This window comes from Protopterus annectens, chromosome 5.part0 (assembly GCF_019279795.1).
Source record: "Protopterus annectens isolate FY-2018-M chromosome 5.part0, PAN1.0, whole genome shotgun sequence".
Lineage (NCBI taxonomy): Eukaryota > Metazoa > Chordata > Ceratodontiformes > Protopteridae > Protopterus > Protopterus annectens.
In genome coordinates, this window is record NC_056735.1 from 1,440,032,226 (window position 1) to 1,440,059,845 (window position 27,620).

General features: G+C 38.9%; 1 protein-coding gene across 2 annotated transcripts in view; it reads left to right on the top strand.

The window, feature by feature from the left end:
- ITGBL1 (integrin subunit beta like 1) overlaps window positions 1–27,620 on the top strand; it is a 2,504,690-nt gene that overhangs the window by 2,139,346 nt on the left and 337,724 nt on the right. For both annotated transcript variants that reach the window (XM_044071244.1, XR_006364791.1), the window contains exon 8: window positions 25,184–25,300. In XM_044071244.1, coding sequence (XP_043927179.1) covers window positions 25,184–25,300 — 117 coding nt within the window. The remainder of the gene's footprint in view (window positions 1–25,183; window positions 25,301–27,620) is intronic.

Here is a 27,620-nt window from a genome sequence, read left to right on the forward strand (position 1 = left end):
CAACACTTTCCATATTATCTTTGAACATGAGTGGTCTCACAGGTATATACAAAAAAGGAGGAGTAGTGAATTATATTAAGAAATGCAGAATGCAAATATCAATGCTACATGAGACTCATTTGGAAAGGACTAAGCATGTGAATTTGATAAAGAAAGGATTTCAGGATGGTTATTCAGTGGAGTATCTGCGACAAAGGAAAAGGGGAGTACTTATTAATTGCTAGAGGAGCTAAAATAATAATGGAAGTGGAAAACAAGATAATAATTGCAGTTTTATAGTAGTAAGGGGCTACTGGCAAGGCAGGAGGATTATGTTGGCAAGTATTTATATTCCATCTAAAACTTCTACAGCAAGAAAATTCTGAGAGAAATGATCAGCTTTCAGCAGAGAATATTACTTATAGTTGGGGGTTGGAATTTGATTTGCAAAACTGAAGATGTATGGGGGGGCTAAAAGGAAAATATAACAATGTATGAAAATATTCGGTATGGAAGTTTTGGATTCAGTAGTAAGAGCTCAGAGAGAATTTACATATTATTTCCTAGGTACAGAACTGGGCTAGGCAGAAATTATATTTCACAGGAACATATGCCTTTAATTAAAAGTTTTGCTATGCATCCAATAACTATTTCAGATCATGCACCAATGATAACTAAAGTAAAAAATGCAGGATAATGAAATAAAAATGAGCCACTGACACTTCCTCACCTATCTGTTAGACAGAGAAGAATTTGAGGAATGGGTAGGTGAACTTATTTGGGAGTTGTTAGGGAAGATAAAAAAATTCTTCAGAAAATATAGCTAGGGAGTGGGATAAAATGAAAGTGTAGTTTATAAACAGTGTAGAAATAAAAGAAAATGAGAGATGTTTAAGGAGTAGCAAGAATTATTTAGAGGAACTGACAATGGTTAAAGTATTGCAGAATAGGTGGATCTCACTGATCAAGAAGAGGTGCAACTAAAATATGGATTATCTCGATAATATGCATGGGTTTAGAAAAACTGATGTTAACCAACTGTTTTTTGCTAATAACTCCAGAGAACAAAATATTTTAACACAACAGCTCAGGCAAAAGAAAGTAGAAAGAGTTGTTGCCAAGCTTAGGGAATCTATAACAAAGAAAGTAACCAGAGATCCTGTAGTAGTAGTAGAAATATGTTGGCAATATTATGAAAATCTGTATAAAGCAAAGAAATGTGGAAATCAAGAAAAAATTCAAATGGAAATGTTTATGGAAGAATTAAATATACCAAGGTTAGAGGTGGGTGAGGCTCAATTACTAACAGGATAGGAGTAGATGAGCTAAAAATGATGATTTATAACCAATCTACAGGAAAATCTACAGGAGTAGATTGGATTCTTGTGGAAGTTTGGAAACTAGGAGGAAAGAAAGTGATAAAGATCAGGAAGGTTTTGTTTAACAATATTTAATATTTTAAAAGGAGGAGAAGCAACAACATCCTGGAAGAAGACAATGCTGGCTATAACACTTTAAGATAGTAAAGATCAATCAGATCCAGCTTCCTACAGGCCCATTTTAATTCTGAACCATGATTATAAAGTGTTTATCTATATAATGGCTAAAAGAATGGCAAAACTGATGCCAAAACTGAAAGATATGTATCAGTTTTGTTTTGCGGAGGGGAGGCAAACATTTAACAACTTTAACAGAACAATGATGATCCAGAGGGAAGCAGAATGTAAGAATAATATCACAGATGTTGCTGTGTCTTGATGGAAGAAAACATTTGACAGAGTAAGCTGGGATTTTTTATGAGTAGGGCAATTGAAGCATTTGCATTTCTTGACATCCCCTTTGGAAAAACAACGTACCCACAAATTACCACATAGGTGGTAGCCCCCTAAATATGGAAGACAAAATAAGGGATTTGGAGACCCAAGTAGATAGTAATCTCTCCTTTGATAATCACATTGCCAAAATGGTTAGAAAATCCTTCTATGTGGCCCACCTAATCACAAAAGGGTTTGCATCCAGATCAAAAGAGGTCATTGTACCCCTCTACGCATCAGTTATCAGATGCATTATAGAGTACAACGCCCCATTTGGGATGTGCCTTACAAGACACCTGCAACAGCTGGAAAGACCACAGAAGTACCTCACCAAGAGGATCACTGGCCTCAAACAGATGCCCTATGCAGCTTGACTGAAGAGACTGCTGCTGTACTCTGTTGCATATGCCTACTCAGAGGTGATCTCTACCTGACATACAAGGCCATGTCCAACCCAGAAATGATGGACATGCTCCACCTAAAGAAAATCCTATCCCCTCGAGCCACATGCTCTAGGGATCTAAACCTCACCACAACAATAAATAGGACATGCTGGAGGGATAGATTCCTGTCCCAGAGACATCCCATGCCCTGGAACAAGAATCCAATCTACATTATGTAGAGCTCCTCACTAACACTTTTCAAGAGAAACCTTGACGAGTGGATGGGAAACAGGAAGTTTACCCCGGGGATCACTTCAGTGGCTCTGCTGGACAGAAGCACTGGGAACTAATCTAAGGGGGTGGCGAAAGCCAACACATTCTGGCTAGGTTTATAAATGTCTTTGGGTAGATAGCCTAGTACCTACCTATGAACAATAAGGTTAATTAGGAGAATATATATGGAATGAGAGGTAAAAATTAAAGTGTGGGGGGCCTCTCTGATAAGTTCTGTTTGAACAGAGGAAACAGGCAGCAGTAACCTTTTTTTCCTTTGTTCTTTGCATTATATTTAGAAACATTGTCAAAGAAAATAAGGGACTCAGATATTCAAGGATGTAATTGGTATGGTAATCAAGAAAAGTTGGCTTTATTTGCAGATGATTTTATTTTGTACATAAAGCCATAAAAGGACATTTCGGTGTTGTGGGACATTCTGTGACAGTTTCATGTCTTTTGGGAGATACAAAATTAATGAAAATAAAGAAAATAGCTGTACCGTATTTATGGGGACATGATAAAATGAAGTACTTAGGAGTAATGGGTAAAAAGGATTCTGTTGTGGCAGCTAAGGATATGTGGGCAGAGACTAAACAAAAGATAATTCAAAAACAGAGAATCTGGAAGCTCTGTTCTGTGGATATGGATAGCAAGATACAAGCAGTGAAAAACATTTTTGTCCCTTTAGTTGTATACACAGGCCGGGCATATTTTTATCAATCAGAAGAGATGATGTGGGTAACAGTTAAAGGATTTTATCTAGGAGGGGAAGAGGGCAAGAACCAAGTGGGATAAATCAGTCCTGATTTGAATGAGATATTTCAGAGCTACACAGTTAAGGCTCTGTACATAGCACAAGTAGAGAGCTGTAACTCAAAGTGGAAATGGTTGAGGATGAAACACGGGAACCTCAAGAAATAATGCGAGACCGGGATTTTGGATGCACATCCTTAAGGAGAATAACAAATAACCATAAAGAATATTATATTCATAAAGTAACAGAAATTATTCTAACAAGTAAGCCATCACATGAATGGAGAAAGGAGATTCTGCTGATAGGGTGACTGCAATTAGAGGTACAGAGAATAGGCAAGAGAGGACTGGAATATACTGGAGAAGACTGGCAATGGAACCAAGATATTGGGAACAAATAATTAGAAAGGGAAAGCCAATAGAAAGTGAAGAGGCCAAGAATAAATTTGGACTGCAGGCTAGAGATTGCCTTCCCTATCAAGGATTGATATGAGAGCATGGGCAAAGTGAAAGAAATGGGCCTGGGGGGGGGGGGGGTGTCTAAAGTGAAAGACCAACACTTGTTGAGTTTTTACTAGACTCTAGAACAGATGTTGCTGCTAACAAAAGGATAATTAGTGGGTATATAAAATATTGCATGATAAATATAGGAATCAATCAGAGGAGGTTAGAAAGGTTTGGGAAGAGAGACTGGATAAGCTATTCGCAAAGAAACAATGAGAGGATTATGTATGACTCCCAAATATGCAACCAAGTCTAGAAGATTTAGTATTTTTCCTTCTAAGTGTTTGCATAGCTATTTTATTCCCCAGGCAGACTCCAAAGAAATTTTCCTCAGGTATATTACAAAAGTTGAAGGTGTGATGTGGAAGATAGAAGTAATTGGGAAGATATTTTTTGGAAAGTTTAATAAGTTGGCAGACTTTAAAAATTCCCTACAGACTACTCAATCAGAAATACTGAGCAAATTAGTGTAACTAAGGAAGTTTTTTTTTTTTGAGTTGTGGTACAGAATCTGAATTGCCTAGACATAGAAAGGCCTTGCCGAGTTTAATTCTGGTGGCTGCCAAAAAATAGTTAATAGAAAATGGCAATCAAAGTTTAAACCAACTGTACTGGAAGTAGTGAATATAGTAACAAAGATAAAAGAACTGGAAGTGGGATCTTTAAAAAAAAAGAGTAGCAGCAAATTACATAGAAGAAAGAATTGTGGGAACAATACATGCAGAATTATGTTTCGAGAAGGAACGAGGTTTAAGGGAGGGCAGGGATTGAATGAGCTCTGTAGTGTTTGATTGACTATAACCGTAGTGAGGATTATATGTGATGTATAATGTTTGCAACTGAAAATATGTAAATACGGTTTGTTTTCATTTATATAAATACTTAATTCCCTGTAAAAAGAAACTAAGAACAGGATTGCAGAGAACAAAATCCCACTTCCACACTGTAAACTGGCATACCTATACGACTGGCAAAAATATACTTACTTTATTCCTTAAACATTCATCATTAGATTACTGCTGCAGTAGCATATAGCTGTATGGGATTTATCCTGCTAAGGACTGGATGTCCAGCAAATATACAAACAATGTTTGGGCACTTTCCTCATGCAGCCATTCATTCATATACTCAACTATGGTGTGGGTAGGGCCAATCTGTAACCAAATGAGATAGGTTATTTTGAGTATAAAAAAGGGAAATTGGCTAGGCTTAAAATGGCCTGCAAGGGCAGCTAGCCTACTACTTAACTATGAACGTATAAACATGCACTGTATGTCCGAGGAAGCTTGAGGACATGATGGTATGACATCAGATGTACAGTTGTCAAAGTTTTGAACTTTCTTGCTTTTGAAGATTTCATTCATACTCTGTCTTCACTCCATCTTCAGTGTTTTCGTGGTTGGCTTGTTTAAACTTTTGGGCAGATAAATACCCTGTTGGGAACTTTCCTTCATATTTTGTGTGAAATTTTGTGTAAATTTAATCTTATATCTAAGAGAAAAGGAACCCACACAGATCACTTGTTGTTTTCAGAAGAGTCTCACAATGTTTGCTGCTCTTTCATCTCTTAGTACTTTACTCCCAAAACTTTAACAAGACTACTTAGTGCCCTCAAATTATATCTTGAGTACTAATGACTTAAAGCCATTGCACAAACATCCATGGACAGAGGTCTAAGTGTCTCTGATGTTTCCCTTACATTTACCAAGAAAATAGCAAAAGAGGCTTCTAATACAGTGCCACCTCCAGACTCTTTTTCTAGGCCATCATGAGAAAACTCCACTGTGGCCTTATCAAAGGCCTCTGTCTGTCTGTTGCATTCTCCCAACCCCTCTGGTGCTGCTCCTTGGGACGCAGCTAATGGTTGGGAGCCTAGCTTCTCCTCAGTGGTCAGACATACACCTGTTGCTGAGAAGGGAGAACTGCTGCTGTTAGCTTTGGAAGAGCTGAATGGTATCCTTTAAGTGCTTAAAGAGGAATGAGGCGACAGGCTCTGTGATAGAAGTTTGGACATATGATTTATCCAGGACCATGATTTTAGAGACTCCTAAAAAAAGAATTCAGAAATTTACACATATTTCTCCTACTCAAACTCCATCTGCCAAAGAGGCTAAGGTGAAATGAGACTGCTTTGCCAAGAGGCTTTTTTGAGCTTTTCAGTCTTTACAGTTGCTTCTCTAGCCCATCCCCATTTAAAAAGGAAAAAAAGGCTCCCTTCTCATGTGATAGTGACTCTCAATTTCTCAATGAAGAAAGAAGATCGGACTGTGTCACGTATGTTGGACATGCTACACCTAAAGAAATCCCAATCCCTCCAAGCTACACGCTCTAGGGACCTAAACCTTGTCACTACAATAAACAGGACATGCTGGAGGGATAGATTCCTGTCCCAGAGACTTCCTATACTCTGGAACAAGCTACCCATCTATGTCAAGCAAAGTTCTTCATTAGCACTCTTCAAGAAAAATCTTGATGAGTGGATGGGAAATAGGAAAACACCCCGGGGATCACTTCTGTGTGTCTGCTGGACAGTAGCACAGGAAAATAACTTTCTTGGGTGGTGTAAGCTATGGTACCTTGCTGGCTAGGCTTACATAGGCCCTTGGGCCGATAGCCTAGTACCTACCTATGAACCTGTGTGTCAATCTCTGGCTCTTTCATATCTGAATAAAACATCTCATCTGTTTTCCCCTGTGGAAGAAATATCTTTCTCTGACACCATATCTAAAATGAAAGACCTTTTCAAATGGAAACGTAAGGAAATTCATGAGGATCTGTCCTTGATTTGTTTAGTGTGTCTGCCACAGTGATCCGTTCTTTGGAATGTAAGCAGCCTGAAGGGATAGAGTGTGATGATTTGCAATTTCCCAGGCTATCATGGCTAGTCTGTATAGGACCTTGTTCCCCCTTGTTTGTATAATGGGCTGAATACCTCTAACATTATACTACATTACAGTAGTCTTGTCTATAATTGCTTGCAGTGATCTTGGAGTCCACAAATGGTTTAATATCTTTATTACATGTATCAAAGCCATATGTTTTGATAACTGAGGAAACAGCATCCATGCAAAATCTGTAATTGTACAGACTAGGTTGGGGCTGGAGGGGGGAACCAGAAGGCCTGGATTTGATAATGTTTCGTATGTCCACCATAATAGTAGTTCTTTCCTGACAAAGTAGAGCACTGGGATCTGGAAAGTTAGAGTGTTGAGAGTGTTGATTCTGAGTCAATACTGATTTGAGAAACCATTGTATTTTTCCTCAAGTACAATTTGGGTAGAAGAATCATCAGGACAGTGGAAGTCATGTATCCCAAAATCCAAAGATACTCTCTTGCAAGGCTCTAGGGTCAAAGTGGTGTAAATTTTGTTTCCCATACCCAATCAAAAGCCCTTCCATCTCTGTCTAATGGTATAGGATTATTAGAAGTAAACTGTTTAAATAAACTGACCTTTGATTAAAAGAATAACAACTAGGATTTACAAAGGGTTACAAAAAATGTGACTGGGGTACTGTATAAAGTCTATCTTTTAGGTGCAGGCCATTGACTGTCTGGAGATGCTCAGGCAGCATTAAAATATCTACCAGTACACAATAACAGTGGGTATATATATATATATATATATATATATATATATATATATATATATATATATATATATACATATATAAAATATATAGAGGTTTAGGGATATCTACTTGAAGGAGCTCATAATATCTTTTTTGTCAAATGTCAGCCTCACTAGGCCTTCAAAGAGTTTGTCACCAGTAAATTGACAATCAAAAACCCACTTCTCTACCCATATATCCAAACTGTATTTGAAGTGAGACATGACTCTTTCCTCTTTATTATAATAAGTAACATATTTCACCATCTACCAGTCCTGGAATAAAATGAATTGGCCAGTAACATAGTCCTGTATGGAGCAACCCACTTTAACTTATACTACTGGTTACTTCTAAAGTGTTCTGGAAAGGGGTGGACACTACACCTGCTCTAGAGGCAGCTACTTGGTCATTTGTACATACTTTCAATAAAGACCCCCAAGACTGACTGATCCAGGGCCAGAGTGGGATTTGTTAGTTCAGTTCTCCAGGGATTCCTAGACACTTTCTCCTCCCTGGCCATCTAGACACCAGCAGTCATCCCATATAACTGTATGCTACTGCATAAGTGATCTATGAATATAGTACAGTTGAGTAAGTAAACTTTCCATAACAGTAGATCTTTGAATAGAGCACTGTTGCAGAACTGTATCCCCCTTCCATTCCCATTATCTTGATTCTGTTTTCTTCCTTTTGAGGATAATTTTTGGCCAGGGTGAGGTTTCCGTTTTCCCCATCCATCTTTTCTCCTAGCATGTAAACGTCCAATTAGGTAACTTGGCCAGGTTTTTTCCACATCGCAGTCTCCCTTTCCTAAAGAGGCATGAAAGCCTGATTTTTTCCAGCACACTCTTAAGCTTCCTTGGACACATGGAAGGTGTCCAAAAGCTTTTGTATACTGGCTGGACATCCAGTCATTTGTAGGTTAGGTCCCATATAGGTTTATGTTATGGCATCATTGATATATTCAAGTGTCAATTGTTATGGTAAGTTCACTTATACAAGTGTAATTTGTATTAATTCAAATTTGTTTGATCAAATTGTTCCCTTCCCCCAGCAGGGTTATAATAATCTTGTCCTTGTTATCAACTTCTCCCCTTTTTACACTATCCCTAATGCCACTACCCCATTAGTAAAATTTGAGTATCAAGCAGTAAACTTTTCCATGAAAATACACTTTTGAAAATAAAAAATAAAACGCTATGTTTAATTATTCCAAAACAGACCACCCTGACAGCTCTAAATGGTGCGGTTCTCTAAATTATTTATTACCAGATGCTGTTGCATACGCTTTTGAATTCCTTTCCTATATGAGTCAATCCATCAAGGATTCTTTTCCCATCAGTCTTAAAAGTAGTGATAAATTCAGAAATAAGACCATATGGCAGAATTCCCATATAAACAAGCTTCATAACATCATCTTTTCCATTTTCTACAGGTTGCTGGTATGTCATGTCAGATGTTGGTATCTCTCTTGATTCAGTGCTACTCTCCTATTTTTTTCAGCAGTCATACACGACTGTTGTAGGTCTTCTCTCACACACATACAGCCATACATTTCTCTGCTGGATACCCTCATTTCTTCTTGCCTTTTTCCTCTCTGTCCAAAATCATCTTTACTAGATTGTCTTCTGGTTTCCTGCACATGTGCCTGAACCACTGCAATTTGTTCTCTTTAACCTTCTCTGCAAATGGAGCCACTTTGAATTCCACTATGATTTCTTCATTTCTTTGTCTGTCCCACAGTGTGCGCCCTATCACCCATCTCAGGCATTTCATCTCCATCACCTCTGTCTTCCTCAGCCTCTCTGCCTTCAGTGCCCAGGCATTTTTACCATACAGTGGTAATTGTTACACCACTGTTATGTGCACCTTACTTTTCAACCTCTTTGGCATTCTTCTGAAACATGCACTACCCCTGACATTGCATGCAACTTGGCTGCAGCTCTTCCAATACTAGCTTTGACTTCCTCCAAGTCAACCACCCGTCCCAGATAGTTGAGGCTGTGAACCTATTCCACTATTAACATTCTGTCTCAGTTTTCAGCTTCATGGGATTTCCTATTTGCAACTGTCTTTATCTGTTCTGTAACAAATCCCCATTCTCCCAATATAAAAGTGACTTTAGCATATAAAATCCTCAGGCACACCATCAGGGAATGGAAGGTTTGGTATGAACTTGGGGTCACTACCAGCTTTAAATATAACCACGTTTTCTTCAGTTATGTTAGGAAACTTAAAAAAAAAAGACACCCATTATTTTACTAACCTTGCTTACAATGGAGTCTCCCACTCTGATCTTGAATTAATTATTAATATTTTTACAGACAAATTCAGTGCTAATTTAAAGTCCTCCTAATGTACTACTGTAATAATTTCCCTCCAGAAGAGTGGCCATACCAATGACCCTGACAGTTGCAGACCATTCAGCCTTATGATTCTGGTCTGTAACGTTATGGAGGTTATCGTAACCAATTCTATTAATTATGATGATAAAAAAAAAAAACTCACCCCCCCCTTTACTCTTCATTTATTAGAAAGAGCCTTGAATACAACTTCCCTTTTTGAATGTACCTCACAAAGCACATTGACCAACTTGAAAGACCCCAAAAGTTTCTGAACTATACAGTGGAAGCTACCCCAAAATACTAAAAGCCCTATCCCTCTGCTGTCTCTCATATAAACACTTGAAGACTGATCTGTAACTTTTTAAGCACTGAGAGTTCTTACCCTTTTTGACCTCTTTCCCCATTCATAGAAACAAAGGTCTGTTTAGTAGTCATGCCAGCGGCCTCAACACCCACCTGAAAAACGCAACCACTTTGTGGCATGACAAATTCTTAACCCAGTGTATATTCCCTGGATTGGATATAAACTCCCACTCACACTCTAAGTAACATTCTTCTTTCAAAAATCAACTTGATGATTGGCTTAGAGCCCATAAATGCATGCACGGGGTATGTTTAAATAATCTTTTACCCAGATGTAACTAACATATTTTCAATGGTAACCATTTGATGTTCCGATTCACATTAGTTTGAGCCTCAGAATAATGAGACTGAATGACTGAGGATGTGGACATGTATATACTAAGTCCAAGACTGTTGTTTCTCAGAATATTCTGTTTTCTACAAGGTAAGGCAATTTTGGAGTTAGTATAAATAAGCTTGAGAATGTGGGGGGTGCAGAGAGCTTGCCACCTGCAAAAAAACAACTTTAAAGGAGATATTCGACATTCTCTGCTCTCCTGCATTTTTGTACTTTTTTATAATTTTGTGGCTTTTCAGGGGACATGCTAGGTGCTATTTATACTGATAAGGGAAAATTTGTCAGCTAGGGCACCAGGAAAATTCCCGTACTCATTCTATAGATAGTAATAAGAGCAATGTCTGGTCCAAGAGACACAGAAACAGAGGACAGTACAGCGCAGGATAGAAACACTAAACAAAAATAGATTATGTGGAATATTATGGAATTTATTTCAAGGCAGCAAGTGAAGATAAACTGGTGGCATCTACCTTAATAGCTCACTACAGCTGAGTGCACCTCTAGGCATTTCTGCAGTTACCTCCTACTGCATCTGTAGGTGTCAAATACTGCTTGTGCATACCTGACGGCAAACACAATTGTATTGCTATTTAACATCTGTCAATGAGGTATTTGTTAGAACTGTAACTTCAGTTTTTAAAGGCTCAAGCCACACCCACTGGGAGTTAAAGGTGCACACTCAAAAGAGCTGTACTGGAGGGAATGAGATAGCAATGTAAGTGAATAAGAACTGGGAGATGACAGTACAATGTTGTGGGTAGTGCTATTGAGAAGAGTGGTTTGAGAATAATGCGGGAGGAGTGTGCGTCCAGTGAGATATTGTTGTGCTTGAGGCACAGCTGTGATCAAGTGCAGAACCAATATATGCAGAAATGTCTGATGAATGGATGACAGTGACTGGAGGAGCAAATTAATCAATGCAGCATTTGTGCACAGCTGTAGCTGCTACTGCTGCAAAAAAGGTAGTGGCAGAATAAATGAAGACTAATGGTTAAGAAGTAAATTAAAATAAGACAGTGTTATTGACCGATATATTTTGTGTCAGACACATTAGTGGACAGGATTTAAGCCTCAGGATGTCCATTCCCTTATCCACTTGGGAACAGAACAGTTCTTCAGTGTCACCTTTGTAATGTTCTCATTGCTTGAAAAAATTTATGCATGAGTGTAAAAGGAAACTGTAATTATGGAATGATTGCTTTCCTAAGTGGGGATGTACAGCTTAAAAAGAAGCGTGACAGTACAATTAAAAAATGATGAGGTACAGGAGAAGGAATTAAGAGAGTTTTCTTCCGTGTACTGTGAAAATATTGAGACTGTTACAAAAAAGATAGATGAAATATGTGGACTGGGGCATGACAACTGTGGGTGATATTGACATTTTTGCAGAATTGTTTATCACATATACTATTAAACAACAAAAGAAGATCTGTGAAACATTTTGTGCAGCCAAAGACCTGTTTGTCTTTTATGGAAGTGATGGATATTTAATCATAAACTGTAATAAGAGATGGTGTGCCCTGTGTGTACAAAGGGGACATAATCCCAAATTATGTAAATTGGTTTGTGTAAAATGTTTGAAAGAAGGACATTTATATGCTGATTGTATTGAAGGAGGGGATGTGGAACAGTAAACGGTGGATAGTGAAGGTGAAATGGATTTTCAGAGTGTTTTGTAAAAGTGTAAGCATATGTACTGACAGGGAAAATATTATTCCTGTTGTAGAGGGGGAAAGAGCAAAAAAAATTTACAAAGGGCAGAATCTGCAAATTGCTAGTAATGCTAACAGAAGGTAGGTAGGAAGTGTTAAAGGAACAAAATTAAGGGAAAGGGCAATATTAGAAATATGAAAAGAGGAAAGAAAGGGTTAAAGAATGCCACTGAAAATATGGTGAGATATAGGAAGAGAAAAATGAAAGAAGGTAAAGATTCAACAAAGGGCAAGGAATGATTTTTCAGTTTTCTTAGTCTGAACACCTTTATTAAATAATTGCTTAAGACATAGGCAAACATACATTAACAGAAAATGAAACAATGTTAAAATATTTCCACTTAAATACGATATACATGACATATATCTTATTTGCTACTATCATCAGTCCAGCATTACAAAATATTCCCGAATTCCCACCTTCTCTTAAACCTCACTCCTCCTCTTCCTGAACTTTTGTATGCATGTATTGTTCCTACAACTTCAATTTTCCTCTATGCAATTTGCTCCATCCCTTTTCTAAAGATCCCTCTTCCAGTTCTTTCACCTCTTTTATAATAGTCAATACCTCAAATACAGTTGGTGTGGAATTTGATTTCCATTTTCTAGTAATTGCTTTTTGGGCAGCCAACAGAATTATACTTAATAAGGCCTTACTATGTTTAGGCAATTTGGATCCTGTATCTCATCTCAAAAGAATCATTCCCTTACTTACAGCCATTTGCTCACCCAATAATTTTGATAGAGTACGTCATAGGGAATTTTTAAAGTCTGCCAACTCATTACACTTCCAAAACGTATGCCCTCAGTTACTTCTTTCTTTTCCATCACACCTCCTTCATTTGCCATCTACCGGAGGAAGAATTCTTTGAAGTCTGTTTGTAGTATAAAAATACCTATACAAACACTTCCAAGCAAAGATCCTAAACCTTCTGGACTTGGTTGTATACTTGGGAGTTATACATATGTCTTCCCATTGTTTTCTTGTAAATTTCTTTTCCAGTTTCTCTACCCAATCTTTTATAAACTCCTGTGATTGATTCTTAAAGTTGACATGCAATATTTTATACGCCCTGCTAATTATCCCCTTTTAAACAGCTGCTTCTGATCTAGATTCAACTAAAACACTACCAGAGCAGGTCTTTCACTTACAAGTCACTATCCCATTCTCTTTACCTGTACTCTTGAGATCAAGCCCTGCTATGGAAGGCAATCTCTAGCCTGTAATCCAAATGTCTTCTTGGCCTTACTCCACCTTGTTTACCTTTTCTGCTTGTTTCATTTTCTCATGATATTTTGTTTCATTTGCCAGGTTCCCCATAGTAAATTCTAGTCCCATCTTGCCTATTTTCTGTACCCCTACTAGCAGTCATCCCTATTGGCAAAAATCTCCTTTCTCCATTCTTGTATTTGCTTATTTCTTAACATACGTTCTGCTACTTTTTGAGTATAATATTCTGTATGGTTATTATTCTCCTTAAGGATCTGTATTCAAAATTTCTCTCTCTTTCTCTCTCTGTATTTCTTGAACTTTCTCCTTGCTTCATCTTCCCTTTCTACTTTGAATTACAACCTTCTGCTTGTGTTGTGTATATAAGCCTTAACTGTGTAGCCCTAAAATATCCATTCAAATTAAGTCAACCTAAACCACCTTGATCAGTTGGATGGATCATCTTATACAACTTAACTCTTGCCTTAATTCACTCCCTCCCAGATAAATTCCTTCAATTCCTTATTGATTATTGTCCTCAACTTTTCATTCGGTTTACAAAAGTATGCCTGACCCGGGTTCCCTATGTTAGACCGACAGCATGGAAAATTGACTCTCAAAACACCGACGCCAGAAGAATGACGAAGCAGTTGACCGACAAGTCGTAATCCCGACAGCGAAAACACCGACGGGGTAACTTGTGAGTGCGACCCGGTAAGTGTGTGATAGTGAGGGACTTAGGGTTAGGGTGCGGGTAAGGTTATTGTGTGATAGTGAGGGACTTAGGGTTAGGGTGCTGGTAAGGTTAGTGTGCGATAGTGAGGGACGTAGGGTTAAGGTGCGGGTAAGGTAAGTGTGCGATAGTGAGGGACTTAGGGTTAGGGTGCAGGTAAGGTGAGTGTGCAATAGTTAGGGACTTTAAGGTTAGGAAGCAGGTAAGGTGAGTGTGCGATAGTTACGGACCTTAGGGTTAGGGAGCGGGTAAGGTGAGTGTGCGATAGTTACGGACCTTAGGGTTAGGGTTCGGGTTAAAGTTAGTGCATAGATAGTTTTGTGTAAGGTGTAGTGTAGGTTTTTAGGTTGTTGGTGTGCCTGTGTTGTGTGTAACAATGAACTTTTTGTTTTGTTAAGTGTCGGGATTGTGGTGTGTCGGGCATGTGAACTTTCGTGTCTTTGAGGTTTCTTTCTTCTGCCGTCGGTGTTTTGAGTGTCGATCTTCCGAGCTGTCTGTCTAACGTAGGGAACCCTTATGGGGACACAAGATGAGCTATTTAGGAGTATAGATTAAAATGCTTCTGCCATTGCAGCTAAGGATATGTAAAAAGAGACTATAAACTAAAAATCATTGAGAAACTGGAAACTGTTATTTAGTGATAGTGATATGGATAGTAAGATACAGGTAGTGCAAATGTTTTAGTCTCTTATTCTTGTATATGGATCAGAGGGTTCCCTACGTTAGACTGACAGCTCGGAAGATCGACACTCAAAACACCGACGCCAGAAGAACAAAACCTCAAAAACACGAAAGTTCACATGCCCGACACACCACAATTCTGATACTTAACAAAACAAAATGTTCACTGTTACACACAACACAAACACACCAACAACCTAAAAACCTACACTACACCTTACACAAAACTATCTGTGCACTAACCTTAACCCTAACCCTAAGGTCCGTAACTATTGCACACTCACCTTACACGCACCCTAACTCTAAGTCCCTCACTATCGCACACTTACCTTATCCGCACCCTAACCCTAAGTCTCACTATCGCACATTAACCTTAACCACACCCTAACCCTAAGTCCCTCACTATTGCACACTTTCCGGGTCATGCTCACAAGTTACCCCTGTCAGTGTTTTCGCTGACGGGATTACGACTTGTCACTCAATTGGTTCATCGTTCTTCTGGCGTCAGTGTTTTGAGTGTCGATCTTCTGTGCTGTCAGTCTAACGTAGGGAACCCCCCCATAAACATGAGTATTGCTTAAGCAATTAATGTGTGGCTACATAATTTACCTGTACAGCCTCTATTTTATCTTCGTTAATTTTATACCCCAAAAAGACTAAATATGTTCCACAGCACTGATGCCCTTTTCTGGATTTATCAGGTACAAAATAATATCATCTGCAAATAACACATTTCTTGATTACCATACCAGTTATATCTTTGTATTTATGAGTACCTTATTTTATTTGCCAATGGTTCTAAATATAAAGCAAATAACAAAGGAGAAAGAGGTCACCTCTCTTGCTTCCTGTGTTCAAACACAGCTTATCTGAAAGGAACCCTCCCACTTTAATCATTGCCTCCTATTGTTCACATATCTTTCTAATTAACCTTATTATTGTATCAGGGAATGCAAATGTTTCCGATGCTCTACTTGTAAAATCCCCGCTAATTCTGTCAGATGCTTTCTCTGCATCAAGACCCATCACCAAGATAGGTATTTTCTTACATTCTGTTTCCCATTAGATATAGCATTGTTCTATTAATGATGTCAAATGTTTGCCTTCCCTCCACAAAACCACAGTGATCCATATCTATCAATTCTGGCAACACCTCTGCCATTCTTTTAGCTAGTATAAACATAAATACTTTATAATCGTGGTTTAAAATTGAAATGCGTCAGTATGAAGCTGGTGTAATTTTTCCTTTTTGTCAGTGAATGTAGACAGTACTGAAAATGATGCTATGCGATTATCAGTACTGCAGTAGTGTATAAATGTCTGTCAGTATATTACTTGCCTACTGTATGTGAGATTTTTAAATGAGAGAAAACTGCGGTATACAGGAAGAGTGAAATTCTCTGAAAGTTAATTCATGGTAGGTAGGCAGTGACCCAGGTATTAGGTGCATCAGTATTCTTTTGAAAGTATTGAGATTGTGTGTGTGGATGTGAGACAGAGTTGCAAAATGAACAGCAATTTATGCTTATACAGACATGAAAAAAGGATAAAGTTATTTAAGTAAATTAAATATATGAAGTAGTGAATATGGATGTTGTTATGATACGGGCCTGTAACTGAGATTTAAAGGTTATAACGAAGAAGGTAACGGAGGATGTTTGAAAATGTAGTAAGTAATATATTTGAATACAGGAATATGAGAGTATAAAAGCTGCAATATAAGAAGAAAGATTAATTTTCTGTTTCCTGATTTAGACCAAATAAGAGAGGAGATAAAGCTCCTAAGTTTTGAAACTGTAGGGCAGTATAGGTGGAATGTGAAATTAATGTTGAATTAAAGGAAAAGGTATAAAGAAAAATAGTGGCATATATAATTCCTTAATAATTCTGAAAAAAAGAAAGAGGTTTTGAAGATCCTCCTGATATATGTCCTTTTTATAAGACTTGGACAGAGTGGTGGTAATCGTATAAAGGTAATAAAAGATGTCTATAAAGATTTACAAGAAGAATGACATATTAGTAGTAGAAATTTATATGAAGAAAGAATGTTTTGAAATAGCATTAAGGAGTAATGATACTGAGTGTTTAAGAAGGGACAGGAAAATATATGAAGTTAGTAGAAAAGAAGATAAGAAATGTGTGAAATAGGCAAAAGCATATGGTACATGAGGAAAAACAGGAAGTGATACCTTTATTGAGAAAAAATGGTTAAGGTCAAGAAAGTTATAGGGAAATTATAATAGGTGAAAGAGAAACAAAGTCAAGAAGGATTTATGAGATGTGCTGTTCAATATGTTGAAAAAGTGTATGGTGAGTAAAAGAGTATGCAGAGAGTGGAATGGAAACTGGAAAAGATAAAGGGGTCACAGGGGCACATGTTAGAAGAAGACATACTAATGGAAGAGTTGGAGAAAGTCTTGAGGGAAAAAGCAAAGTGTGCCACAGGAAAATTGTGTGTTCTGAAGGTATGGGAGTTTGATATTCCCAGGATAGGCAAGAGCCATACAGCTCATTTATCCTGCCCAGGAATCCCATTTAACTCTTTTTGTTCCCTAGGGTGAGGGAGTCAATCGGTGGGGAGTGGGTCAGCTCCTGGTCCTTGATGATGGCCTATCCTCTCCTTTTGGAACCACACCCTCCCTCTTCAGTGGCTCTTCTTAGCACTGCCATTGCTGTCTTCCAAGGGTGAGCATGTTTCCATTGGCCAAATTCTCCTAAGGTGACCCGGCAGGCTCTGTAGGTTTGAATGTCACTAGGCAACATCTAGTACTCCTGCTAAATAATACCCTTCTGGGAGGTAGAACTGCCCCCCATCCCCACCAACCTGAACTGGCAAGCTGTCAGCAGCTAATCACTCCCACCTTCCTCATCCAGCTCCAGTAGATGCACAAGCTGCTGCTAAAATTTGAGTCTTTTGCTGTGTAATCAGGGCTTTCTCTCTCTCTTTCTCTCTATGTCATGGAGGTGGCTTGTGGTTATTGATCTCTGATTTCACAGTATCTACAATGTTCACCCCTACTTCACCTCTTGCCACTCCTCCATATTATTTCTCACTTGCCTTGCACAGTATTACCATATCTGCTCCTGCTTACCTATGCTAGTGCTTGTGTTACATTCTGTGCCTATTTTCTCCCTCTGTGGAACACCTGAATACTTACATACCTCTTTTTCTGTTTCCAGGTCACCCACTCCCTTTTCCACCTTGGTATATTAAAGGTACAGTAATAAATACACCCCATCTCTGCTCTGTGCTGAACACTGCTGGTTCCTTCTGTGATAAGATGGAGCCTGTCCCTAACATAGAGCTAGTCTGTCCACCAGGCCTCTCCCTTTGTTCCGTTAGTCCCAAGCCCTTCTCCCTTTTCCACTGTTGCAGCCAGTCGTTATATTTCTTTTACTATGTTTTCTTCATGTACTAGCCTGCTTTCAAAGGTAATGGATATGACAATGCTACATGTAGCCCCAATCTAGACATATTTGCCTCTCGCTGCCATATCCATGGCCCTGCTTACTACTACGATTCAGTTTTCATTTCTTGATGGGCATTGGTATCTGCATGCACTGTGTGCCACCACACCTCCTTGCTGGTAACAACCTTGTCACTTCTTGTCATGTCTTACTAAGTACCATGGCTGTTTCACTGCAACCAGTTTTCCTTTGCCAAGACTCTTATTTTCTCTGCTGGTCAACTCTCTAATCAGAAAAAGCTTCTTTAACTCCATACTGGCTCACATTTCTTCACTATTCTTTGCCAATCTGATGCCTGCATGTGGTCTTTGTCCTTCAAGTTATACAATCTCATCCCTTCTCAGGGTGCCTGCTGCTTCCTTCCTTCCTGCAGCTGATCCTTTCTTCATTCTACCATACTCTTCCTTTGAGCTTTACCCACTGCTGTCAGTCTCTCCCTCTCTCTCCTTTGTTGTTTGCCTCCGTCTTTGTGCTTCTGTCGCTTTCATACTATATACCACTTTTAGTGACAGCCATCTTTCTGTCCACTTCCCTGTCTGTCCCTCCCATATGGCTGAGTGCCCCTCACTGCCCACTTCTGTCCTGCGCTCCTTTTTCCTCATGTACTGCCACCTCTGGCTGCAACTCATCTTCTGTACTTGTTCATTTATCTCTGTCCTCCTTCCTTGACTTTAGTGTCCTTCTCATTGACCTTGTTGCCTGTACAGCCTCTTGCTTTCACCTTCCCGTCTGCTCTCCTCATTGTTTATACTCTTCTTTCAATCACTACCTTTTTCCTTGTATACTTTGGTTGTCTTCCTCCTTTTCCTCTTGGCTGGTGTACTGTTGCCCTCTCTAGTCTAGTTCCATTCTTCACTTTCCTGTTTGACCAACCATCACACTATCTCTCTTTCTCATATTCTTCTACTTTGTAGCTTCCTTTCCTGCACAGGACATATCCTGTGCCACCCAAAAATGCCCTAAACCGACCATTACCTACACTCGCAAGCACAATCATTCCCCACACACAGACACAGCTCCACCCGATCATACACACGGAAAAAAACATTTACCCATACACAGAAACACAAACACACACACACATGCATACACCTTCCCCGCATATCTCTTAACTAACCCCCTACTGTGACCACCAATCACACACATACAAATATTTAGATATATTCATTTATATACGCACACACACACAGGCATGCACACACATACACACACACACACACACACACACACACACACACACACACACACACACACACACACCTGAAGCCATTTTCATCCCTCTGCATACACTCGCACATACAGCCAAACACATACATACATGGCACCATTACGTATCAGCTAAACTTTCTGGCAGTTCTACCCATTGGAAGCAGTGAGTTAATATGAGCTTTTGGCCATATTCCGTAACAAAGCCAGCCAAGGTAACTACACACGTATTTGGGGGTTGAGGGTAGCTCATGTCTAATTAGCATAGGCTGTTCCCCTGGAATGTTTCATTACTATTTCCAGTAGGCTTCAGAGAAAGCCCACCACAGTGCACCAGCACTTTGCAGTACAACACTGTGGTATGGCTGTCTCTGAACTGGAAATGGTCACATCAAGGTACCAGGTGGACACATCCCACTGATTTTTCTGACGAGGCTCTTCTATCTCTGCACAGAGTACTAAACAAGAGTAAGCAACCTTTTCTTGAGCAGAATGACAAACAATCATGGTTTCTTCTTTTGCAAGATCAAATGCTGGCAGACAGACAAACTGTTTGTTCGGGAGTGGTGATAGTTGAATAAGTACATATGTATGGTTTACTATCAAAATTTCGAAAACGTTTTTCTGAGTAATTACTTATTCAGAAAACATTATAGAAATTAAAACTTGCAACCAATCAAAATAACGAAACAAAAAAGTCAATAATTCAAAATCGAATTGTTGACATTTTTCAAACTTACCTTAACAGCTGGTGACGCTGAACACAGGTTTTGCAGGGGACAAGCTGTGCCCCCACACCCCTTGCTACTTATATATTACAACTCCAAGATCACACTACAGTGAGGAAAAGGGCAAAGTTCCCGGTCCCCACCATAGTGCGATCTCCAGTCAATATGTCGATATTACAACAGTGATTGCACACTAGCATTCGCTATTGCAGGTTCAACATTTTCAAATTGCTGTTATGAAATTTTGATAAACTGACTTTCGGCAATCAAAGTTCACATAACAACATCCAAAATTTTAATAGTAAGCTGTATAAAATATATTGATTATGTTTGTCAGTACAGGAATACAGGTTTGTATAAAATCAGATCAGGAAAAAGTCTAAAAAGTTCACTGTGGTGTTGATCAAGATACTACCCTCTAATGGTTCTGAGTAGAGTACCAAGAAAAAGGTGTTTGAGTGCTGTCCTTTGTCACTAGCACAAGGGATTGCCTACCCCTGGTATACTTGTTTGCAAGACACCAAAATATGAAACTATAAAAAAAGTTTAAATTGTAAACCAGAATGCTGCTAATCATTAGTTGACAAGTTAACAAGCCTAGCTTTGCCAAGAAATCAGATAACAAGTAACCTCTGTGGTGGAATTTAGGGATAAAGCACTGACTGTGGCTCAGGCAACCAGAGTTTGATGAGCAGTTTTGATGTTGTCTTTGAGGTAGTTTGGATGGGCATGCCTGTTCTGGAGGATAGGGAACATAACTGGTTATCTTTCAATGTGTTCTGTCAGAGGCCAGTGCTCAGAAGGATAGAGCTGCTCAGGAGAAGCAGAGCAGGTGTACACCCCCCTCCCGCATAGACCTGGGGTGTGGCTTATTCCACTCATCATTGCCTGCTCAGCCACATGTACCTATTTTGTCATGCTGGGTGAGGGATGTTAGGGCTGTGAGAAGTTCCAGGCTGCTCAGCATGATGCAAGCTGCTATCAGAAAGGGAGGTACTGATAGTTCCATAGTTGGGAACAAATCTTCAGTATGGCCAGTCGGACACAGTCTATGGGGTAACTATACTACCTGCTCAAGGAATGGCCTCACCTCCCCCTGTGTCAAGAATGCTGAGGAGAGTGCAGCTGGAGGAACAAAAAGTAACAAAAAATCAGATTATAAGCACTTATCTCATTTGTCATTGTTGAACAATTCTGCTTAATGCATTTAAGGACGAAACATTTTTCTAGGCTGCCTACCATGCTTTTCACCACTTCTCTACTGATTAACATATTAAGTGACTAGAATCTTTTTTTTGTAAAGCTTAAGGATGCATGCATATCAGAGGTTTGCTAATTAATCACTAAGATCATTGCTGAAAGCTCCCCCCGAGAAATAATAATTTCTACCTCTATCTGTTACATTTGTTGCGAATGCTGTAGTGATTCTCTTGTATGTTTGGTAGTTACCAAAAAAGTAGTACCTGCTCTGTGAAAGATTAACATTTCTAGCCAGGTCTGGTGGCACACCAAAATAGTACCTGCTATGTCAGACACCCTTTGTTGCTGGCAAGGGAGAGGGATAAAGTGATGCATCTTGCCAACTTGTGTCTTCCAGGGAAAGAGGGGATGAGGCACATGTCCAGGTGCTCACTGCCATAGTTGACATTGGTGGAGACCAAGTAACCACACATTAGGTCTGGCACCAAAAGGGCCATAGTATTTACGCGGGGCTACATCATGGAAGCATGTGAATAACCCTTGAAGAAAATGGCCATCACATGCCAAACCCTAGGGTGGATTGGGACATGTGCAATGGGGATTAGGGCAAAGCATAAAGAAAACCATCTGGCTGCCATCTGACCCTTGCCCTCTGGTGATGGAGGGAAAGAAGGGTCAAATTGGTTAGGAGGGGACTGATGATCAGCAGGTAGCAGAGGTAAAGATGACAAAAAAGAAATCATTGTTATTCCATTTGTGAAACAGGTTTCCGTGTTTGACCTAGAAAGCCGTAGATAAGTCTCTGTACCAAAGCTATTGCTTAAAAGTGTTTGGAAAAGAATGTGCAAGCATTTTCATTTTTATGTAGCCCTATTAACCCAACAAATATTCAGGGAATGGATTGAAAGATACACTGTTTTTGCCAAGATTACTATTATGGGTCTTGACAAGACAAATGAAGAGCAGGACATGGGAGCTGTCTTCTTGGAACTAGTCGTTTTCTCAGAAGTAGCCCATACTCGATAATGTGAAAAGAATCTGTCTTATATCCATTCTCATATGGCTTTGTTTTGATTTGAAAACTACCCATTAAACTTTATTGATGTTTGAGAGGGATGCTACTCTGATTGACATGACATCATGTGTCATGAAAGGTCTCTCCCCAAAATGCATATTGCTTGGACACTGTTTTGGTGCTTACCTGTCAGAGGTGCAAGATTCAACAGTGTAAGTTCCACATTCTGCAAAATAAATTGCAAGTCAAACAGGAAAGCATTGCTTTGCATAATTCACTGATAAAATCTTTCAAGCATTTTGCAGGAGATACTCTGAGATACTGCAGCCTAGGACTTGTATCCCCTAAAGGCTAGGGCTTAGCATATATCACCACAGTTGCACATGTGTTTTTGCACTTACAAGGATCAAAGTTGTCCCCTTGTATGTGAGCAGCTTTTGTTTGATTTCTGAGAAAGGACTTCTCCTTTCTGCAAACATCTGGCTTTTGCACACAGCCAAATGCTTTTTGAATTGTCAGTGTCAGCATTAGTGTTGACTTCCAGTGCTTTGATTGCTAGTTAGTGAAGAGCGGGTTGCTACTGTTCTCATGTATGCAAGGAAGTCCTGCCGAGACAGCTTGTGAATTCAGGTGCGTAGCAGTAAGAGTAATCCTTGTTCATTAACTGACCTGTTTTCATGCAATATGAATTTATTCAAAATATCTTACCAGTTTACCACTGCCACCTCTGTACCTGGATGCCCTACTCTGTATATAGAATGTACTGTTATGTTAAGAAATGAATTATACTGCTCTAGAGTACTCCTGGGTACCATTGTTCTGCAGTTGGATTGCACTGCTTCCTTCTGAATTATAAATTTGAATAATCCCATTTTTGCATGGCACTCCAGCTTGTATTCAAGGAGACCTGTTGTGACCTTATAGCGCTGATAAAGTTCTCTGAAACAGAAATTAGGATTTTTTGCATTTCCTCACAGCATGAACAAAAACAAGATGCAGTCTTCGGAGCCTTTGCCCTTACCATATAAGATGTATTTCACCCTGATTTGATGCGTCTCTTGATTATCTTACACTGTTAAGGTAAACTGAAGATGCTGAACCTGAAGGGAATAATTTGTAAGCATTCTGTCAGAAGTGGCAGTCATTAATGTTTAGTTTGATGTAATGGTTGTTTGCTGTGCTGGTGATGGATGGGGTGAGAGAAGAATGAAGGGGTGGAGCCTACACACTTATCTAGGGGGCGCATACTCAGAGGCACATGTATACAGCATGATTTCCCTGTTGAAGACTGGATAAGGAGCCAGCAGAGTTTCCGAAATAAGCTGGTGGTGCTGTCCTGCTGGATTACACTACAAATGACAGTGAAGAACACTCCAATACTGAAGTCCATTGCACAGCCTACCTAGAGGTTGCTAGCGAGCATATGCATGACGATTAGGGACCGAATAGAAAGCTCCAGTCATCCAAATTATTGTTTTATTCCTGTTTTTTTTTTTTATTCCTGTTTTTTCTATTCCTCATCCATAAGAAATTAATAAACTATAAGACTCCCACCAACAAGGTAATGAATGGGGGGGGGGGGGTCAAGTAGAACATCTTGCAAGCAGAGAAATATAGAAGTTTGAACAGAAAACAAAAACATACATAGCCAAAACCACCAAAATGAGCTGGAATCCACACCGGATACAAGACCTTTAATTCAAAAAACTTTTCAACTTTAGCAACACGCTTTCGGAGGATACAATGACCCTCCTTCTTCAGAAGACAAAAACATTGAGACAGGATAACAAGCATTTAAATACATCCTCTATAAAATCATTGCCAACGTGTTAATTAATAAGTGCGCCTTCACACGCCTATTAATTAGGCTAAATAGACAAAAATAAACGAACCAAGACAAAGGGCAGAGAAATGGAAACAGCGTTGTCACAAATACCATGTTAACTTTAACCTTTAAAATTACAAATAAAAATTAAAAACATACATAGGACTTCACTGTAAAGCAATGAGTGAATTAATTTTATCTGTGCTTGACTTTTTGGCATTGTTCTTGCGGGTTCTTAGGACTTTACTGTATTGTTATAATAGAAACAAGGGACCTTTTTAGTGGAGACTTATTTATGTGATTCATATGTGCTTCTTTTCAGGTACACTGGTCTGATGAAGTTACCTGCTAGTAGCTGAACTGGATGCAGGTGGAGATTGAATCAAAGCAAGAGTTGTAGGATGAAGCCTGTTAATTGAACCTTAACCTCCTTTGTTGGTTACCCACTAGAATAGCTGCCTGGAAGAAGAGAATGATATGAATATAAGCCTGGCTAGGCTTATAAATGCCCTCGGGCAGATAGCCTAGTACCTACCTATGAAGTTCTCAGTACTTCCTTCAGTAATTCATGCATCCTTTGGTATAGGTAGTCTGTGGGATATGACATTTTTGTTTCTTTGTTTCTGCCCATTGTACTTTGTCTGTTGTAGTCCTTCAGATCTGTGTTCATAATGACAGCTGTGCTTTACTACCTTAAATAACTATACAGCCTGGATTATAGCTGAAAAAGTCCACTATAAGTCCTTTCACTTATTATCTAGCCATTAAATAGAACAAATTGCTGCTGTCCTTTTTGTTTGTCCTCTTCAAAGAGACTGACTTTTTTTTTTGTAACTTCCTAATTGTTAAAATGTAAATGAATTAATTAGTGGGAGGTAAATTGGTTATCAAAACATTAGGGATATTTTGATACTTGCTGACATGATGCAATACTTATGACACAGACAAATCAAAATACAGTATTTTTGTTGCAGACCAAACACATTGTAATTGTTTTATCTTCTTTGTACTGCTCTAAACCTATTGTTTTATCTTATTTCAGGAAAGTGCCAGTGTGGACAGTGCACATGCTTTCCCCCTGGAGACAACAGAGTGCATGGAAAGAACTGTGAATGTGATGACAGGCAGTGTGAAGACGCCCAAGGCCTGAAATGTGGAGGTCAGTTACAAGATGTGTTCTTGTAAATTGTGTCCTTTTTTTCACTCGTTACCAAAGACAGAGAAATACCCGACTGTCTTCACTTCAGATACTTTTTGTCTTCTCTGTGCAGATCTTGGAAAGTTTGGTAATGATTCGTCTATCTTACTGATAAATGCCGAGGTGTAGCCAGGAAATGCATTCCAGACTCCTACTACTAATATGCCTAACATGTTGCAGTGATTCTGAGATCTGCCATAATTGTAGAATACAGCAAGTTTAAAATGTGAATGTATAGTATCACTCTCCTGGTATGAACATCTGCACAGATGTGAATGATAACAGCCCAAGTTATAATGTTTTGTGTATTCTGTGCTGAACTTTTGTTTATTTTGATTTAAAAAGTAAGCCAGCTAAGACACTGTTCATTTTCAATGAAAACTTTCATTAAAGGAACGCTACACATTGAAACACAGAACTTCCTTTCCCTAGAGGGTATTTTCCTTCCTACAGAAAAATCTCCATACTAACACGTATTAAAAATATGGCCTGGCAGTTTGTTCTTCTTTGTGGCTTTCATTTCCTAGTTGGCTTTGTCAGTGCACACGTTGTTGAAGCCGAATGAAATCTCATTATACATTGTTTAGGAGTTTGACTCCCTTGCTGTTATATGATATCACCTATCACATTTGAACTTTTCATAACCAAGGAAGTGCACATAGCCAGGGGCTTGCATCTGTTTTTGTACTATTTAACACCCGCTGGGGTAATAAAGCTATTCAGTCACAGTTCTTGTAATTGTGTGCTGTCATTTACAGCTGCATTCTTTCCCTCTTCCCTAGCCTGCAAAGCTGTTTAGCATTTTGAAGTCCAAAGGTGAAGAAGCCTGATAATCATGAGTGCAACATATATAATTAGATGAGCTTTACAAGTCAGGAAATATGATACTATCTGTGACTGAGAGAAGGAAGAGAGAAAGGTACAGAAGAAGACAGGGCCTGAATGTCACAAATTTTCACTTTCAAAAAGCCTGTTATCTCAGCTATTTATTTACATTTCTACAATAACTTTTTAGAGATTGTGTAGCACACATGTAGAAAATGCATGCACGAGTCACTGTAAAATAGTTACTGATACTTTCATTAAGGTTACTTCTATTCTATGTTAATGTAGCTGGGATTTGCTTTAGAGACTATGGTGAATTAATCTCTTCTCTTGCCTTTAGAGGCAAAAATTAGCTTTCCAAGAAAACAAGCTCATATTAGGATATCTGCCCCCAAGAGGGCATGCAGGGTTTGAAAAAAAAATACTACTTGTACTGCATGTAGGATCTGGCTTCTGACCATGTTCATATAAGACTGAATAATCCTAAAGCAATCCTTTTTCTTTAGTCTTCAAACTTCCCTCGCTGTGCTCAGAGAGTTGAACAAGACTGAACAATATGACAATGTGAAAACAGTCCCTTTTCTTCAGGTATTAAACTTGCAAAATCCTAATATAATTTATTGTCAGTTTTATAGGCTCTGTTTTGTTTATTTTTGTTTTGTACTTATAAGTTGAATTAAGTTGAGCTCATTGTTGACTAGCTAAGTGGTGTTGAATTATCATTATCCAGAACGTCTTGATGCAATCTTTGTCTGTACTTCTAAATGAAGTGCACCCACAGTGACCATTACATGGGTGAAGATTCAGTTAGATCAGAGCTCAGGTGTTTAGTGACCTGGTATTGTCAAACAAAAACTCAGTTATTTCCTTAACATATACAACCATCCAGCCAGTTTTGTAAACCATAGCCCATGCACTTTGGCATGTGAGTGCACCAACTAACAAATGTATAGCCCTGAGAGAATCTTGTCTTCAACACTCGGAGAACATAGTCAGGATAACATTGCATTATTTCTTGAATCTTATGTCTAGACTGAGTAATTAGTGCCTTCATATACACAATTCAATGAACCTGTTGTTTTTGGACCAAATTGGGGTAGTTTTCCAATAAAGCAAATTGCAGATTTTTTTCCCCTTGATCGAGGGATGCATTTTCCTTTATCAGAAACCCCAAGATGAGCTTTGAGGCTTCTCAGATTGTGAACATTTTTCTGTTCACTGAGAGTGCTCAGACCCTGTCATGCGGAAAACCCACATATGTGCCTTCTGAAAGCCATTATCTCTAAAGTTACAAAGATTAAACTTTGTAAAGCAGTTGTGATCAGTCTGTAGTTAACATAACAAGTTTGTGATCTGACAGGCATTTTAGAAATTTTAAAAAGTTTTGACTAAAATGAATGCCAAGAATTGGTATGATATGTGAAGAACCCTTATAGCATCTCTCCAGGCCACTTAT